The sequence below is a fragment of the Protopterus annectens genome, chromosome 8.part0 (assembly GCF_019279795.1).
Source record: "Protopterus annectens isolate FY-2018-M chromosome 8.part0, PAN1.0, whole genome shotgun sequence".
Lineage (NCBI taxonomy): Eukaryota > Metazoa > Chordata > Ceratodontiformes > Protopteridae > Protopterus > Protopterus annectens.
In genome coordinates, this window is record NC_056741.1 from 1,499,632,368 (window position 1) to 1,499,650,614 (window position 18,247).

Consider the following 18,247-nt stretch of genomic DNA (forward strand, 5'->3'; position numbering starts at 1 on the left):
ATTCAAGGTCCGAATAGAGAGAGAAGTCAGCAAGCAAATAAAAGTAGTATTTCTGAAACTGAATTCATCCATTCATGTCTTCGTGAGTACCTTCATGAGATTGACCCTGTTTTTCACAAAATTCTCACTGAGGATACTGATATATAGACTATATTTTATGGAGCATATATCATGGACAGAAGTAGGTTAAAATAAAAATAAATAAATAAAAGTTAGCTGTGTGTACAAGACCCAGGATAAAAAAGTGCCCGATCCAGGTAGGTGCACTCGTGCCAGGACTGGAAAAAAATGACAGTGTAGAATCCTCAAAATACAGAAGCATTCCTGCAATGGGGCTTGGCCAGGCACAGGATGAAGATTTCCACCCCTGTTATAGAAGGAAGTAGCAGTCCGGAAAAATGACAAAAACTGATAGCCCAAAGAAGAGCCATAAAGATGATGAGTAGACTATTGAGGATAAGAAAGAAATTATGTATTGTTACTATTATGCAAAAAGCCCCGAATTTCCAGACACAAGATGTACAAAAAGACTGAGACAAATTAGAGGAAAGAAAAATACCTCCACAAGAAGAACTATCAGAAGCCTCAAAAATTTGTGTTCATTAATACAACCGATTTGTGAAAAACATTATGTAGACCAAGAAACTTTGATCTGTTTGGAAAAAGAAGCATCTGAGGAAGTGCAAAAATATAAACAACAAAACCTAGAAATATGGACATGGGAAAGAAAGAGAAATTTGATATGGTGCAATATTTATGCAAATCGAAAGCCAAATTAATCAATACAAAAAAGGCAGCCCCAAAGATAATTGAAGAGAAATACAGACAAAAGCATCCAGATATGGAAAATTTCTCAACAAAAATATATCAGAGAGAGGAAATGTAGAAAAGAAGTAGAAGTTAAAAAAAATAGAAGCTGGGAGTTATGGAATGCCTGTGAAGTGAAGGATTTGGTGTAGAAGGTCTAACACAACAGGTTACATCACAGTATGATGGAACAAATCCCAAGTAAGAAGAAACAGGAAGATCAGGAGTCATCTGAAGAAGAAATATGGATGTGGGAATGAAAGAGATTTAATATGGTGTAATATTTATGCAAAGGAGCCATGGTGGTGCGGCGGTAGCATTGTCACCTCACAGCAAAAGGTTCTCCCGTTCAATTCTCAGCTGGAGCGCCTTCTGTGTGGAGTCTGCATGTCCTCCCCGCGGTCGAGTGGCGTTCGAAAGACATGCGTGAATGGGCGTGCCTTCGTTGAAGGTTGGGCGTTGAGCTGGCACCTCGGCACCGTGAAAATATACTGCCAATCATTAGCGGACCAGAATTTCGCTGTGGCGACCCCTAACCGGGAAAAGCCAAAGGAACAACAACAGAAAGCAAAATTAATCAATACAAAAAGAGCAGTACCAAAGATATTTGAAGAGAAATACAGGCAAAGGAATGCAGACATGGAAAGCTATACAATACAAAAAATAAGAAAGAGGAAAAACAGAAAAAAAGATTTGTAATGGAGAAGTTAAAGGAATAGAAATGGAGATTATGGAATACCTGCGTAGTGAAGGATTCACTGCAGAAAATCTAACTCAGAAAGCACCACAGCAGGATACAGCAATAGACATCAAAATTAAGGAGAAACCAGTGGAATGGGAAGCAACTGGGCATTGCCATATGAGGATATTTTTGAGCCTTCCACAGGAAACCAGTGTAAACATACACTTGAAGCTTTGCAGCAAAAGAAGGAATAGGAAACTGTGGCAAAAAGTCAAAATTCTGATGAAACAAATACAGTAATTAGGACTGTCCATAGATATCCATGTGCTATAACAGAAGTAAACAGATATATTACTGTGCAAATAAATTAATAACAGATAAAATTCTACCATAAGACCATAGAGTAGTAAGGGAAAGGAAGGGGAGAAATCGAATACAATCATGGAAGTAAGTATCGAATAGAGAAAAGTATAAAGCAATTAAGACAAGAAGTGTCACTGTTAGAAGAGTATAGAACAGTAAACAGATAAAAATACAAAGAAACTTAGACATGATAAAAGTAATGCGCATTATTGTAATGGATTGGGATTTTTCTTGCACTGTTGCAAATAATAAACCAAAAATCGCAGCACTGGCAGAAATACTTAGAAGGAACACTGATAAATATAAAGTACAAAATAAGCAATTTATTGATGACCCTAAAAAGTTCTATAGAGAACTGGGAAACATAAAAAGAATTGAAAGACCACCCAAAAAGAAGAAATACATACATTTTGTAAAAATATCTATGAAGAGCCTGTGGAACATAAAGATGCTAAATGGACAGAAGAAATAAAAGAAAAAATAAGAAGTTCAAAGGTGGAGGATATGAAATGGGATGAAGTGACAGCAAGAGAGATTGAAATAAAGGTAAGAAAAGCCACCAGGTGGAACCCCCCCCCCCATACCCAGATGCAGTACCTAACGTCTAGCTAAAAGTATTAACATCTTTGCATGAAGATTTAGCCATGACTAAGAACCGTTTATATGTGCACCCAGAACAGACACCAACCTGGTTAACAACATGAAAAGTAATGCTCCTACTTGAGTGAACCTTCGTTATCCTAAAAATTATAGACCAAAAACGTGCCTTCTGACGATGTATAAACTATACACTGTAATTGATGCCAACAAAGTTTATAGTAATTTAAAAGAAAATTCAGTCATGTCAATAGAACAAAAGGGTAATAAAAGAAAGTCATATTGAACAAAGGATCACCTGTTGCTAAATAGTCATAATGGAGAACTGTAAAAAGGGGTAGAATCTAACTATGGCATGGATTGACTACAAAAAAGCATTTGATAATATCCCACATTCATGGATAAGAGTGCTTAAAAATGTATAAGATACACCCTACACTGATCAGTTACATTATGGTGACTGTGAAACAGTAGCAGACCACTTTGCAGTTAAACCATGATAAAGGGCAAATTATTATTCCAGGGATAAAAGTTCAAAGGGGGATATTCCAGGATGACTCCCTGTCCCCGCTGCTATTCTTTCTTGCCCATAACCCTTTAAGTTGTCCACTTAACAGATTAGGCCATGGCTATAATTTGGCTCCTAGAAAACAGTAAAGTGTAAAGAATTTGCATCTTCTCTTTGTCGATGATTTAAAACTGTATAGCTTATCAGACGAGGAACTAAAAGCACAACTGCAAGTAATCAAAACTTTTTCCAATGATATAAGAATGTTGTTTGGTCTTGATAAATGTGCAAAAGCAACCTTTAAAGCAGGAAACCTGGAGCACCAAGAAAACATCAGTTTGGGACAAGAATGTGATATAAAAGAACTTGAACAAGAGGGAGTTTATAAATATTTGGGAATTGATGTAGACTCAACAATAAAAGATGAACAAATGTGAGTAAACCTTAGTAAGGAATATTTTAGAAGACTTAAATTAATCCTGAAAACAGTGTTGACATCTAGGAATGAAATTCAAGCTATAAACCTATTTGCTTTTCTTGTCCTAACTTAACAGTTTTGGAGTGACTGGCCTCAAAACCTGTTGGATAGATTAGACAGGAAAACAGTAAGGATGCTTCATGCTCACCAAATGATTTATAAAAATCAGTGCATACCAAGATTATATATTCCCCATTCCAAAGGAGGTATGAGTCTCCTTGAAACTGATTACATGTATAGATCTGCAGTTGTGGGACTGCACGCATATTTGTTGACCTCACAAGACCTTTACTTAGTGAAAGTTGTGAAACATGAGAATAAATCTAAGATGACTTCCCTGCTTAGTCTAGCAGAAGCATATCGGCATCAAGCAGGAATGGAAGTCATACCAGAAGTAGATCAAAATCAGCCAGCAACTGAATGCGCCAAAAAACAAAAGAAACAATATAAGGTGAAAGATCAGATGGGAAGGCAAGAAATGTGGAAAATGCATAAATATAGTTGCAAGTATAGAAAACGTCTGGAAGAACCTCATGTTGATCAGGATTGAATATAGGAATGGTTAAGGAGAGGCAAATTCAAACTAAAAGATGAAAGGTTAACATTGGCAGCCCAAGACAGTGGGCTGCATACACATTGGTTTATAAAGTCCATTGAACATGTGGGAGAAACAAAGAACTGTAGGTTGTGTAAAACAGAATTGGAAACGGTTGCACACCTTGTTGCTGGTTGTGACATACTAATGGCAGAAGGATTGTATACTGAAGGGCACAATAATGTGGCAAGACTGTTGCACTGGGGATTTTGCAAACATTATAGTAATGAAGTGGCTGAAAAACACTGGAAACAAACCACATGGGATCACTCATTACCAACAGTTCAAAAGACAGATGCGACAAAACTTGATATAGTGGAGCATGAAAAAAAGACAAAAGTAGCATTGATCACTGAAATTGTTACACCCAGTGACTACAGTGTCTTGTGTACAGAGACACACAGAGTCATAAAATATTAATATTTGCAGGCAGAAGCAAGAGCAATGTGGAAGATAGATACCCAGACAGATCCAATAGTAGTAGGAGCAACAGGTCTTATAAAAAATAATCTAAAAATCATATTTAGATATGTTACCAATACGTGTAACTCCGTACAACTTGCAGAAGGAGTCATTACCGGGCACATTGCGGGTGCTGCAAAGAACACTTTTGGCAAGATTGAAACAGTACTAATTTCATGAACTTTAATCGTACTTTGACTTGGGAATGGAATCCATTCCCGTCATGGTATTAGAAACCCAAAAGTTTTAGAGAAATTAAAAGTGAGAAACAATATTATATTCATAAAGTTGCAGAAAGTATTTTAAGAACTAAGTCAACATGGGAATGGAGAAAGATTTTGCCGTTAAGGATGACTGCAAATATGGGAACAGAAAATAGGGAAGAGGGAGCTGGAATTTACTGGAGAAAAACTGGCAAATGAAGCAAGAAGGTATTGGGAGTAAATAAAGTGAGAGGGAAAGGTAATAAGATGAAGCTGAGAAAATATTTGGATTGTAAGTCAGAGAAGGCCTTCCATACCAGGGATAAGTATCAGAGTATAGGCAAAAAAAAGAAAGGGATAAGGGGAGTCATAAGAGAAAGGCATGTTCAGTTAAGTTTGTTTTTGTCTAATGTGGAACAGAATCTGCTGTTTAAAAAGGGATGATTAATTAGTAGGACATATAAAATGTTGCATGATAGTTGCGTCAGTCAGAAGAGGTTAAAAAAGAGTGGGAAAGGAGACCAGAAAAGCAGTTTACAAGAGAACAGTGGGAGGACTTGTATATGACTTGCAAATATTGTCCAGAAGATTTAGGATTTTTGCTTGGAAATGTTTGCATAGGTATTTTTTTTTTTTTTTTTTTTTTTTTACCACAAGCAGGCTTCAAAGAAATTTTCCTCAGTTTCATAGCAAATGGAGGTGTGATGGGGAAAGGAGGAGGTAACTGTAAATATTTTATTTTTTTTGGGGGGGGTGTAATTTGGCAGATTTATTTTAAAAATTCCCTGCGGAGTATTCTGTCAGAAATATTGGTGCAGCAAACTGCTATTACTACAGGAATTATTTTTTGAGCTGGGATATAGGATCTAAATTTCCTAGACATAGTAAGGTCTTCCTAAGTTTAATTATTTTGGCTGCCAAAAATTAATTAGTAGAAAATGGAAATCAAAGTCTAAACCACCTGTATTTGAAGTATTGAATATTTAAAAAAAGGGAGGGAGAAAATTACATAGAAATAAATGGAATTTCTGGGAACAACATATGCAGAATAATGTTCATGAAGAGGAGTGAAGTTTAACAGAAAGCAGGAATTGACCAATTTATCTAATGTTGGACTGATGAGCACCCGCGGTGGTGCAGCGGTTACATTGTTGCCTCACAGCAAGACGTTCTCCTGTTCGATTCTCGGCTGGAGTGCGGGGAGTGCCTTCTGTGTGGAGTCTGCATATCCTCCCTGCAGTTGGGTGGGCGTTCGAAAGACATGCGTAAATGGGTGTGCCTTCATTGAAGGTTGAACGTCGAGCTGGTACCTCGGCGTTCGTCAAAATCTACTGCCAATCATTAGCGGACTGGAGTTCCGCTGTGGCGACCCCTAACCGTGAAAAGCCGAAAGACCAACAACGTGTAATGTTGGACTGATAACCATTATAAATAAAAGAAAACATGTGATGTATAATGTGTGCAAATGAAAACAATTGTTAATGTGGTTTGATTTATTTTCTATTAATGTGTATGTGCCTGTGTCGTAAATATGATTATTTAATAAAGGTGCTAAAAATGAAAAAAGGAAATATTACTTTATCAGCTCCTGACCAAGACAGTCATGGCTTACTCTTCTTACTTGTATGCCAGCAACTCAACCAATAAGCTTACCTCTTTAGAGCAAACTCGTAACTCATCATAAACATGAGATTCTGATTACAGACTTGAAGCCTTTCCTGCTAACAGCATGGAGGATTTAATCTTTCTCTTGTACATGTGTTTTTGTTTTTACAGGCCTAGCACCACAAAACCATATCTTAGTAAATGGGTCAGATTTTCTCATTAGTTTGAAAACAAATAATTTTTGCTTCTAGTTCATCTCAGTTTTTTGGATTACTATCCTTTTAATGCTGACTTGGCCTGTTCTTCATCTAAGGTGTATTTTTCTGCCACCTCTACCTTTGTACACGTATTTCCAACTGTAGCTTGACAGGTTACTTTAAAAGAGTTTATAATGGGATCCTTTATTTCAGTCAGGCCTTCTGATTAATCATGTACCACTGTTTTGTTAGCTGAGCTTTGTGGTATTTTGATATTGTCTGTACAGGTCTTTAAACATGTTTTCTGGAAAACACATGTTTTTTTGTCAGTAACTTTGACCAGAAGGATTTCTTATTTTAAACCTTCACACATAAACAGTCATGTACTCTTGCCCACAAAGCCTTGGGTGTCTTTAAGATAAGATCCCTCTCTAGAGGAAACTGGATCACCCAAACCAGAGAAAACTCCAAAACAGGAAAATAAGGGCAAAATAATATATTTTTGCTGTAAATGTACATAGGCCAAGTGCTGCATTTAAACGACTAAGCCAATGCGACACTGTGATCAGCTGTTTGTGATTTAAAGGTACCCAGACACTAAATAGACCTTTTCTAACTGGTTAATAAATAACAGAAAGGAGTGTTTTATTACTTTAAGTGGTTGTCAAACAGTGTTGTTTTGCTATGAAAAAATACAGCAAAATATAGACGTAGAGGTTAGGCTTCACTCCACTAAACTGGCCGCTACTCAGGCATCCTCATGTTTTCCAAACGTACATTGGATATAAAACGTGTACACACCCCTGTTAAAATGCCATGTTTTTGTGATATAAATAAATGATGCCACAATAAATAATTTCAAAACTTTAGCTTTAATGTGGCCTATAACCTGTACAATTCAATTGAAAAACAAATCTGTTAGGGGAAAAAATATAAAAAGTAAAAAACATACAATACGGTTGTTGCACAAGTGTGCACACCCTTAAACTAATACTTTGTTGAAGCACCTTTTGATTTAATTACAGCATTCAGTCTTCTTGGGTACACACATGCCATCAATTAAAGAGACTATGATTAACCCCAAATAAAGTTCAGCTGTCCTAGTAGCATTTTCCTGACATTTACTCAGTTGCCTGCTACAGCAAAAGCCATGGTTCGCAGAGAGCTTACAAAGCATCAAAGGGATCTCATTGAGAAGGGTACAAAAAATTCCACAGCATTGGATATACCATGGAATACAGTGAAGACAGTCATCAAAAAATGGAGAAAATATGGGATAACAGCGACATTGCAAAGAACTGGATGTCCCTCTAAAATTGATGAAAGACAAGATGAAAACTGGTCAGGGAGGCTGCCAAGAGACCTACAGCAACACTGAAGGAGCTGCAGGAATTTCTAGCAAGTACTGGTTGTGCACTACATGTGACAACAATCTCCCGTATTTTCCATATGTCTGGGCTATGGGGTAGGGTTGCAAGACGGAAGCCTTTTCTTACACAGAAAAACATCCAGGCCCAACTAAAATTTGCAAAACAATTCATCAAGTCTCCCAAAAGCAAGTGGGAAAATGTGTTATGGTCTTATGAGACCAAAGCTGAACTTTTTGGCCACAAATCCAAAAGGTATGTTTGGCGCAAAAACAACACTTCGCATCACCAAAAGAACACCATCCCCACGGTGATGCAAGTTGGTGGCAGTATCATGCTTTGGGGTTACTTTTCTTCAGCTGGAACTGGGGCTTTAGTCAAGGTGGAGGGAATTATGAACATTTCCAAATACCAGTCACATTTGGCCCAAAACCTTCAGGCATCTGCTGGAAAGCTGAAGATGAAGAGGAATTTCACCTTTCAACATGACAATGACCCCAAGCATGCATCCAAATCAACAAAAAAATGGCTTCACCAGAAGAAAATTTTGGAATGGCCCAGCCAGAGCCCAGACCTAAACCCAATAGAAAATCTGGGGGGGGGGTGACCTGAAGAGGGCTGTGCACAAGAGATGCTGTCGCAGTTTGAAAGATTTTGAGTGCTTTTGCAAGGAAGAGTGGGCAAATTTTGCCAATCAAGATGTGCCATGCTGATAGACACCTACCCAAGAAGATTGAATGCTGTAATTAAATCAAAAGGTGCTTCAACAAGAATTAGTTTGAGTGTACACACTTATTCAACCAGTTTATTGTACGTTTTTTTATTTTTTATGTTTCCCCTAATGGATTTGTTTGTTTTTCAATTGAATTGTACAGGTTATAGGTCACATTAAAGGTGGGAAAACTTTTGAAATGATTTATTATGGTCTCATTTTTTTTATATCACAAAAAATTGGCATTTTAACAGGGGTGTGTTCACTTTTTATATCCACTGTATCAAGCTGGTAGCTCATTTTAGAGGCAGACCAACACTTGCGCCTGCTGTCCTGCAGTACTTGCTGTATACCAGCCTTTCTCGTCTGAGAGATGAAGATGTATTGCTTGGTGCCGTCTTTTCATTTTACTAATCACCTGCAGTAATGGCCATTGATGTGAAATGTAATACAACTGTATTAGTCTTTATACCATAATAACACAATGTTGATAGATTCGATCATTACTGCGGAAGAGACTCCTTCACCTTGATCCTGCACATTACAAGGTCCACTGGCCTCTCTACGTAGTTCTGCAAGACTTTCTAGGGTTTTTTGTATTATAATACTCTTAAAATCTTTTGGCTAGTATGTTGTGTTTTGCTTACTTCCTAAACAGCTGGTGAGGGTCTACTGTAGTTTTCATAAATTGTTGCCCTTAAATTTACCTTAATTTGCTCCTGGCTTTTGTGGCTGCTTTAGCTAATCCGAGGATTATATGTTGGAATGTATTATGTTTCTGTCTCCATGGATACAGGAAAAGATAATGATAGAGTGCATAGCAGAGTTATATTTTTAATAGCCAAGCTCTGCTTAATATCCATAATTCAGGACTGCATCCGCACGCTCCTGCTAATGAGAGAGATCAGGTTAAGGATCTGTCTGTAGCAGTGGTCCTGTTATATGAACATATGTTATTATATTGAGTACTGCATACAGTTTCTGTTTCTTACCATGTAATGTTTTTGCTTTTTTTAATTTTATATCTTTGCAGGTGTCAGGGCAACCACTGAGCCCATCTTCCCAACCAGCTCAGCCAGACCTGAGTCCCTCCCAGATGCAGGGAACAACTTCAAATCAGAATCATGGACTCCAGCAAGCCCCCAATGCTAGTGTGCAGCACACTTATTTGCCAAACACATGGAATTCATTCCGAAATTACTGTAAGTCAGTCTTCACATGCACTGGCTACTGTTCTGGTTTTATTTGGAAGAGAAATGTTAGTCAACATCCCTGTATATTTTTCTGGTATGTGTGTTTGCAGTTCAACAGCACTTGCAGATTTGGTTGATGATTATAATTTACTTATTAGTCATTGCTAAAATATATGTATTTTTAAACAAGAAACCTCTGTATTAAATTATCACATGACATAGGCAATCATCTATTTGTATAAATGAAAACAAACCATATTGACATATTTTTAGTTGCAAACATTGTACATCACTTATAATCTGTCTAATCATTGTCGGACATTACATATCCCATTCAAATCCTGCCTTTTAAACTTCATTCCTCCTCCAAAACATTCTACATGTATTGTTCCCGCAATTCCCATTTTTCTATGTAATTTGCACCCACCATTTTCTAAAGATACCATTGTTTTATCTCTATTACTATATTCACTACTTCTAGCATAGTTAGACTTTTATTTCCATTTTCTAGTAATTGCTTTTTTTGGCAGCCACCATAATTAGTCTCAGCAAGGCCTTACTATGTCTAGGCAATTCCAGTTCTGTATCATAGCTCAAAAAATAATTTCCTTACTTATACCAATTTGCTCACTCAGTATTTCTGATAGAGAAGTCTGCAAGGAATTTAAGATTATAAACTCATTACACTCCCAAACATAATGTTCCCAAGTACCTCTTTCTTCCCCATCACACCTCCAATATTTGCTGTTTACCTTAGGAAAAGTTCTTTGAAGTCTACTAGGGGTATAAAAATACCTATGTAAACACTTCCAAGCAAAGATCCTAAATCTTCAAGACTTTGTTGCATATTTGGGAGTCATACATATATCCCACCATTAAGAAAAAAATGTTTACAAAAATCCTCGTACCGAATCAAGTAACCAGTGTAAAAAGAGATAGAAATCCAATTGTTAGAACTACAAGCACTGGTGACACAAAGCCAAACGGATAAATTGTTTAATAGTAAGCGCTTTCGTGGAAATAATAAAACCGCTTCATCAGACTACATTTGAATGTTACACTAAAGTATTTAAATAAGGCATTTAAATAAACTTTTGACCAATCAAAACTATATCAAACAAATGACATCACACTACTCACACTTATGCATTTAAAATGACAATGTTAGAATAAAATAAACAAAAGTATAAATATATAGACATAGTAGACGTGTTCATTAAAAACTAATATTAATGTCTTATATGTTTTAATATGCTCATACATATTTCAAGCATATCTATTAAAAGCTTGTGTATATATTATTATATAAAATATTATTATGTAAAAAAAGGTAATAACTAAAAAACTGAATGTTCAATGTTTTAAGGGCCCTACTCTTCAAAAATGGTTTAAGTGACATCTTACTATTCAGCCCTGGAAATCTATCTGCCTGAAAAAAACATCTCAATTTTTGTTCATTGGACTCCGTCTTGTTTTTGAGATCTCCCCTTCTTTTGTTTTTGTCGTGTACTAGTTCTAAAACTAGAAACTTAAATCTATGTCCTGCTCCTTCATCACATACATGCATCGCTAGAGCACTTGTCTCTGTAACACATCGCTAAAGCACTTGTCTCTGTAACACATCGCTAGAGCACTTGTCTCTCTAACATTACTGATCTCTAATATGTTCGAGAATCCTATCTTTAAAACAGCGGTTAGTCTTTCCAATATAAAAAGAAAAACATTTCTCACAATAACAAAAATACACAAGGTTTTGGGTCCTGCAATCGGCATAAAAGCAAGCCTCAATGGTAAAACCTATGTGAGGGTGAATAAACTGTCTACCAGCATGGATGTGGCTGCATGCCTTACATCTCATGCATGCATAGGTTCCCAATCTATCAGAGCAGGTGCGTAGATGAGATATCTGGGATCTGTAGCAGAGATGATTCTTGAGGGATCTATTATTTCGAAATGTAAAACTAGGTACTGTACCAATAATATCCTTTAACTCGTCTACTGTGCTAAGAATATTCCAGTTCTTTTTAACAACATTACAAACTATTTCAGTGTTGCTGGCATAAGTAAGGGGCATCCTAACTAAACTATGTGAGCTACTCTGAGTAGAATCTGTATGAACATCTGATCTCTGTGCTTCTACTATTGAAGGCACATGATCTGACTCATCATAAAAGGGTTTGCATCTACCTTCCCTTTGTCTCCACGTATCACTGATATGATAGTCAATCTCACTTGATGTATAACCTTTCTCTAAAAACTCACTCTTGAGCAACGACAAGGCCTGTCTCAATTGAGTATTGTCGTTGTGCAGACGCATAATCCTGTAGATCTGCTCCTTCAATATATTCAAATGTAGTCTGATGAAGCGGTTTTATTATTTCCGCAAAAGTGCTTACCATTAAACATTTTATCTGTTTGGCTTTGTGTCACCAGTGTTCTAACGATTGGATTTATATATCCCACCATTGTTTCCTCTGTGAATTGCTCATGCAGTCTCTCTTCCCAAGCCTTTCTAATATTCTCTGATTGATTCTTATAGTTATCATACAGTATTTTATATGCTGCACTGATTATCCTTTTCTAGCAGCAGCTTCTGTTCTAGATTCCACTAAAAGCTGTACCAGTGCTGGTCTTTCACTTAGGATCCCCCTATTTCTTTGTTTGCCTTGTCTGATATCAGTCCTTGATAGGGAAGGCAGTCTCTAGCCAGCAGTGTAACTAAATTCTTGGACTCTTTCCATTCTGTTACTTTTCCCTCTCTAGTTATGTGCTGCCAATACCTTGGTTCCTATGACAATTGTAAGTAAAAAAGGAAATTAATGTATACCCCGACTTACAATTTAAACAGTAAAATTAAGCAGTCAAAGCCTACTCTGAGAAACTTAAGCATACTTATCTTGATTGCAGGTTCCTTGTGTTTGGTTAAGCCCTGCTCCGCTCGCCCTTGCTGCGCTCGGGCTCGCTCCGCACCCCTCCCTGCCCCCAATTCTCACCTGCCCCCACTGTGTCTAGCTTTATAGCCACAGTACCACACCCCCTCTAGCTGAACTAATCAATAATCCTGTACTCAGCTTAACCCATCCCATATTCACCCCTCCATTTTTCACCTATCTGAACAATCAGAACTGTACTGTTTGCACTATTCCAGCTCCCACCCCTCCTCCCAGTAGTTAACATCCTACCACATGATCCTTAGGGCCCTAAGCCAATAACACTAATCTAGCCTCCAACTATGTTACCTGCAAAGCAATGTCACTACTCTCTCTGCTAACCCTCTTGTTAATTCCATATTTCCTCTCCACTTATGAAAATCAGTCTTACCTAGGATTTCACCACCCAAAATCTCAAACCATACCAGATGTATCAAACATGACAGGCTACCCACTTGTTACTACTATAACCAACTCCTTAACCACTAGACACTATCAGCCTATTAGACTGAGATATATCAGCACAAAATCTAAACACTATCAAAAATTTCTAAACAAAATCCTGAAACTTATAAAAACTATAAGCTATAACCTCGCAATGGATGGAGATATTCACCCAAACCCTGGCCCTGCCACCCTAGATAGGGCAACTTCATCTGCAACTAACCCAGATGAATCACTGTCTATTATTAAGTCCCCCAACTCCCTCCTGGTCTGCCATCTAAATATACATAGCATAAATAAAATACATAAACTACATGCCCTCCTACAAGTCCATTCCCCTGATATTCTGTGCCTAACTGAAACCTGGCTGAAACCATCAACCTCAGATAATGAAATTCTGCCACATGGGTAGAATATACTTGGACTTGATCACTCTACTAGGAAGGGAGGGGCGGTATCTGTACTCTTCATATCTACACTAAATGTTACCACAGTCCACATTCAACCACCCCAGGTCAATAAAGCAGAAATAATTGCTACCAAGTCCCAAATTAACAAAAACAAATGTATGAATATAGTCTGCATGTACATTCCCCCAGGGAATAATACTAATACCCTAGAAGACATCCTCCAATGGTTAGCTAATAACTATCCACAAGAAACCATTGTACTTAGAGATCTTAACATTGATTGGAGCACTTGTTCCTCTCAATCTCCTACCACCCATGTAAACCTGTATGGAGTCGCACAGATCATATCCACCCCCACCAGGATAGGGAAGCTTAACCAAAAAGATAGTATATTGGAATGGATAATAATCAATAGCCACCCCCAAATATATACATCAGGGCCATCCCCGATGACCTCAGTCATCACTTTCTCACCTTTATCTGCAAGGACAAATCAAATAACTCCCATCAGCCTATGTATAGAACAGCAAGAAATAGTAAAAGCTTCAATCCTAGTAAGTTCCAGGATGAACCTAAGATATGCAACTGGTCTGCCTTAAAACACTTGCCCCAGATGAAGCTGTCGCCTACTTTAACAATAAATTCCTCACCATCCTCGATTCTCATGCTCCCGCTCGTTCCACTAGGGTAAAAACAAATGCTGCCCTGTGGCTCTCTAAAGAAACCAAATCAAAAATCATAGTAAGAAATAAGGCACGGGCAACATGGCGTGCTACAAAAGACCCTCTAAATGAAAACAAATTTAGAAAACTAAGAAATGAGACAAAACGATCCATTCTATTAGATAAAAAAAAACGTACTACTTCCATCTCCAACAAGAAACCAAAATAACCCCCAAAAATTCTGGGCAGGGATAAATAAATTACTGCACCCAGGTCAAACCACCACTCCACCTCCCTCAGCCTCTACTGATAAACTACCAGTTGATATTGTTAACACCTTTAATAATTTCTTTACTGAAACTATTCAAGCCTTTGCTAGCCAATTACCCCTTAACTCCTCTAACTCACTAGATAACACTCCCAGTACCCAGCCTGCCTTTAGCTTCCAACCAGTCTCTACATCTTTCATTCGATCACTACTCAAAAAATTAAAACCTACTACCCTAGCTGCTGACCTTCTCCCCACTGAATATTTGCAGAAAGCTGCTGATACCATAGCGTACCCCATTTCCATTGTAATTATTATTCATATCAGAAGCCTTAGTCCCCACTGTCTGGAATATATCTCATGTCACACCCCTCCATAAAGGTGGTAACTCTGCTGAATTATCTAATTACAGACCCATAGCCATCCTGTCACCTCTGGCAAAAATTATGGAAAAATGTGTCCATAAACAACTTCTGTACTTTCCAACCCAAAACAACCTTCTGGCTAACTCTCAGCATGACTTAAGGCCAAATCATAGTACTACCACAGCTCTCCTCACCTTCTCAAATGCAGTAAACTATAACAGGAACAAGAAACAGGTATCCTCAGCCCTTTTCTTGGACCTGTGCAAGGCTTTTGATATGGTTAACACCCATCTTCTCATCAACACCCTGGCAACAATGTTTCTAGGCAATCACTCTCTCCAATGATTCGAATCCTTCCTGCACAATAGACAATCCGTCTCATGGCAGAACAATCTCTCAAACCTCCTACCCAACACCCTTGGTGTCCCCCAGGGGTTTATTTTGGGACCACTTCTGTTTTTCATTTTTATTAATGACCTCCACACTGTCATCCCTGAAGCCAACTGTATTCAATACGCAGATGACTCAACTTTGATCTGCACTGGCACCTCACAAACAGAGCTGCTAACAATAACTCAAAGTACATTTAACCTAGTAGAGAATTGGCTTGCCTCGCGCTGTCTGATTCTAAATCCTAACAAAACAAAGCACCTACTTTTCTTCCCCACCCAAAGATCCACAGCACTAACTCTCTTCATTAAGTCTAATAATGGTACCATAATCTCACTAGATGTCCATACAAAACTCTTAGGAGGTATTGTAGATAATCTTAAGTTTGATGTGCATGTTAACAAAACTATCAAAACCATTAATAGAAAGCTGAGCTCACTATGTAGGATAAAGCCATTCCTTACCCCACCTACTAGGACTGCCATTGCCCGCTCCCAGTTACTCTCTACCCTCTACCATGCTTCCCCTTTACTTGCCAACCTAAATAAAACTGATCTTAACAAACCCTCAAGCTGCTATAATAATATTGCTTGATTTGCCAGTGGTCTCCCCAATAGAACACATCATTGTAAAAATCTTAAGTATCTCGGATGGCTAGAGCTACCCAGGCAGATTTAGTATAATCAACTTATTGTGGCTCACAAAGCACTCAACCAACCGGAAAATACACCTTCACTGAAAAACATCATCTATCTCCACTCCAACTCCAGATCACTCTGCTCATCTAATAGACTGGTAGTGCAAACCATCAAATCCAACAACTCAGCAGGTGGCTTCCTGTTCGCCAACTCTGCTGGCAAAATTTGAAACTCACTTCCTGCTAACATTACCCTAGATACCACCCACATGGTGATATCACATTTCAAAAAAAGCTCTCAATGAGTATTTCAAGTCTCACAGGATATGTCCCTGCTCCAAGCCTGACCAAATCTTTATTCATACTAGTGTACTCATACTGTATTTGTAAATGGAACCCAAATATCTTTTTATTAGTTAAGCCAGATTAGAAGTTTGTTTGACTCTATAAATTTAACTGTGACTGTGAAGTGTGTTTTATTTGTACAATGTTATTATGACTCTTGTTTTATCTGTACATTGTGATGAATGCATATGTTACAACCATTGGAGCTTTTCTCCCCGGGCCTCTGCTGAAAATGGACATGTATCCAGTCGGACTATCCCGGTCAACAAATGTAAAATAAAATAAATAAATAAGTAAAAATTGTATTTATTTATATATTTTATTGGCATTTGTTTACCAGGAAAGTCCTATGGGCCTAGCAGAGCCCATTTTCTTTGGAGGCCCAGGGAGAAAAGCTACACAGAACACAAATAGAATATATAAAGCACAACAAGGCACACATTTTGAGTATATAAGGCACAGAGGGAAGACAAATGCTTATGCCTGTAGAGAATTTTTGTGAGTCTTGCTACTATTTTGTAAGTGTAGGTCAAATTTTAAGTTTTCGTAAATTATAACAGCTAGCAGATTGGTTTGGGTAACTAATTCAATTTTGTGTGGTTCAGGGAAAATATGTAGAATTGAGATTTGCTAATGGAAGTATATTTTTTGGGAGCGAATATTATGAGCTTGGTTTTATTTGGGTTTAAAGACAGGTGGTTAATGTGTAGCCATGTCTCTATGGTGGTAAATGCAGGTTGAATGATTTGTTATAGCGGAGTTGAATTTTCAGCAGAGCAGATTATAGTAGAGTCATCTGCATACTGAACAAGAGACCCTTGTTGAAATGATATGTTGAGGTTGTTGATGAAAATATTAAACAGTTGAGGTCCTAATATGGAGCCTTGGGGGACACCGCTTTGGTTGTGAATATACGGGGATATGGAGTGTTGCCATTTTACAGTGTGTTCTCTGTGAGTTTGGTAGCTTTTGAGCCAGCTGAGGGATGGAGTAGATGGTCCAAAGTTAGAAATCTGAGAAAGGAGGAGTTTGTGAGAGATAGTATCAAAGGCCTTAGATAAGTCCAGAATTAAATTGGAGACCATCTTCCCAGAGTCACGGGCTTTATTAACTAAGTGTATATAGGATATTAGTGCAGTTGAAATACTATGGCCTGGTCAGAAATCATGCCGAGTTTGAGAAAGGATTTGATTTTTGAGAAAGAATTGTAGAAGCTGTGTGTGTCTGCGTGTGTGTGTGTGCGCATATTTTTCTAGGAGTTTGGAGATAGCGATAGAATAGTTATAGGGCAGAGGTTGGAGATATTGGTTGAAGGTGTACCCCGTTTGTGGAGAGGTAGTATGTTTGCTTTATTTCCAGAGGTTGGGAACATCGGATTCTTGGATGGATCTATTTGAGAATGCTAATGGGGTAAGCAGTAGTGTCTGCAATGATTTTTAGGTATTCTGTGGGTATGCAATCTGCTGCTTTTGAGCTTGGTTTTAGTTTTAGAAGAAGTTTTTTATGGTTGTTGTTGGTACGGTAGAGTGTTTGAATTCAGGCAAGGAATTGGATTTAGCTAAGTTTGTAAGGGTGGATGAGAGGGTATGAGTACAGGGAGTAGTTTGGCCTAGTGTGAGTTTAGTAGAGAGAGGAGACTGGGGCTATATGTGCTGAGAGAGATGAGTATTGCTTGGGAAGTTAATTGTGGTGAGAGGCTGAGAGAATGTGCTGTAATATTAGCTATAGTGTCTGTGACGTACGAGTTGAAGATGATTGCTATTTTATCTGGTGTTTTGTCTGGGTGGGGGCAAGTACTACTTTTTGTGCCAGGGTTTAGGAAGTAACTAATGTAGGACTAGAATTGTTTAGGGTTGTTTTCTTGTCTTTTTTGGAGCTTTAAGTAGTATTTTTCTTGTCTTCGGATACAGTTTCTTTACCTGGATATGAAATTGCTTGTTAAATAAGTCTGAGTTGTTCTTGTAGTTATGCTGTAGCTTCCAGGTTTTGTCCCTTGTTATCATTATTTCCTTAGTATATTTAGTTAA

At 37.9% G+C, this 18,247-nt stretch overlaps 1 protein-coding gene across 2 annotated transcripts in view; it reads left to right on the forward strand.

The window, feature by feature from the left end:
* Nucleotides 1–18,247, forward strand: part of PRDM10 (PR/SET domain 10) — a 1,088,540-nt gene that overhangs the window by 974,523 nt on the left and 95,770 nt on the right. For both annotated transcript variants that reach the window (XM_044081083.1, XM_044081084.1), the window contains one exon: nucleotides 9,610–9,778. In XM_044081083.1, coding sequence (XP_043937018.1) covers nucleotides 9,610–9,778 — 169 coding nt within the window. The remainder of the gene's footprint in view (nucleotides 1–9,609; nucleotides 9,779–18,247) is intronic.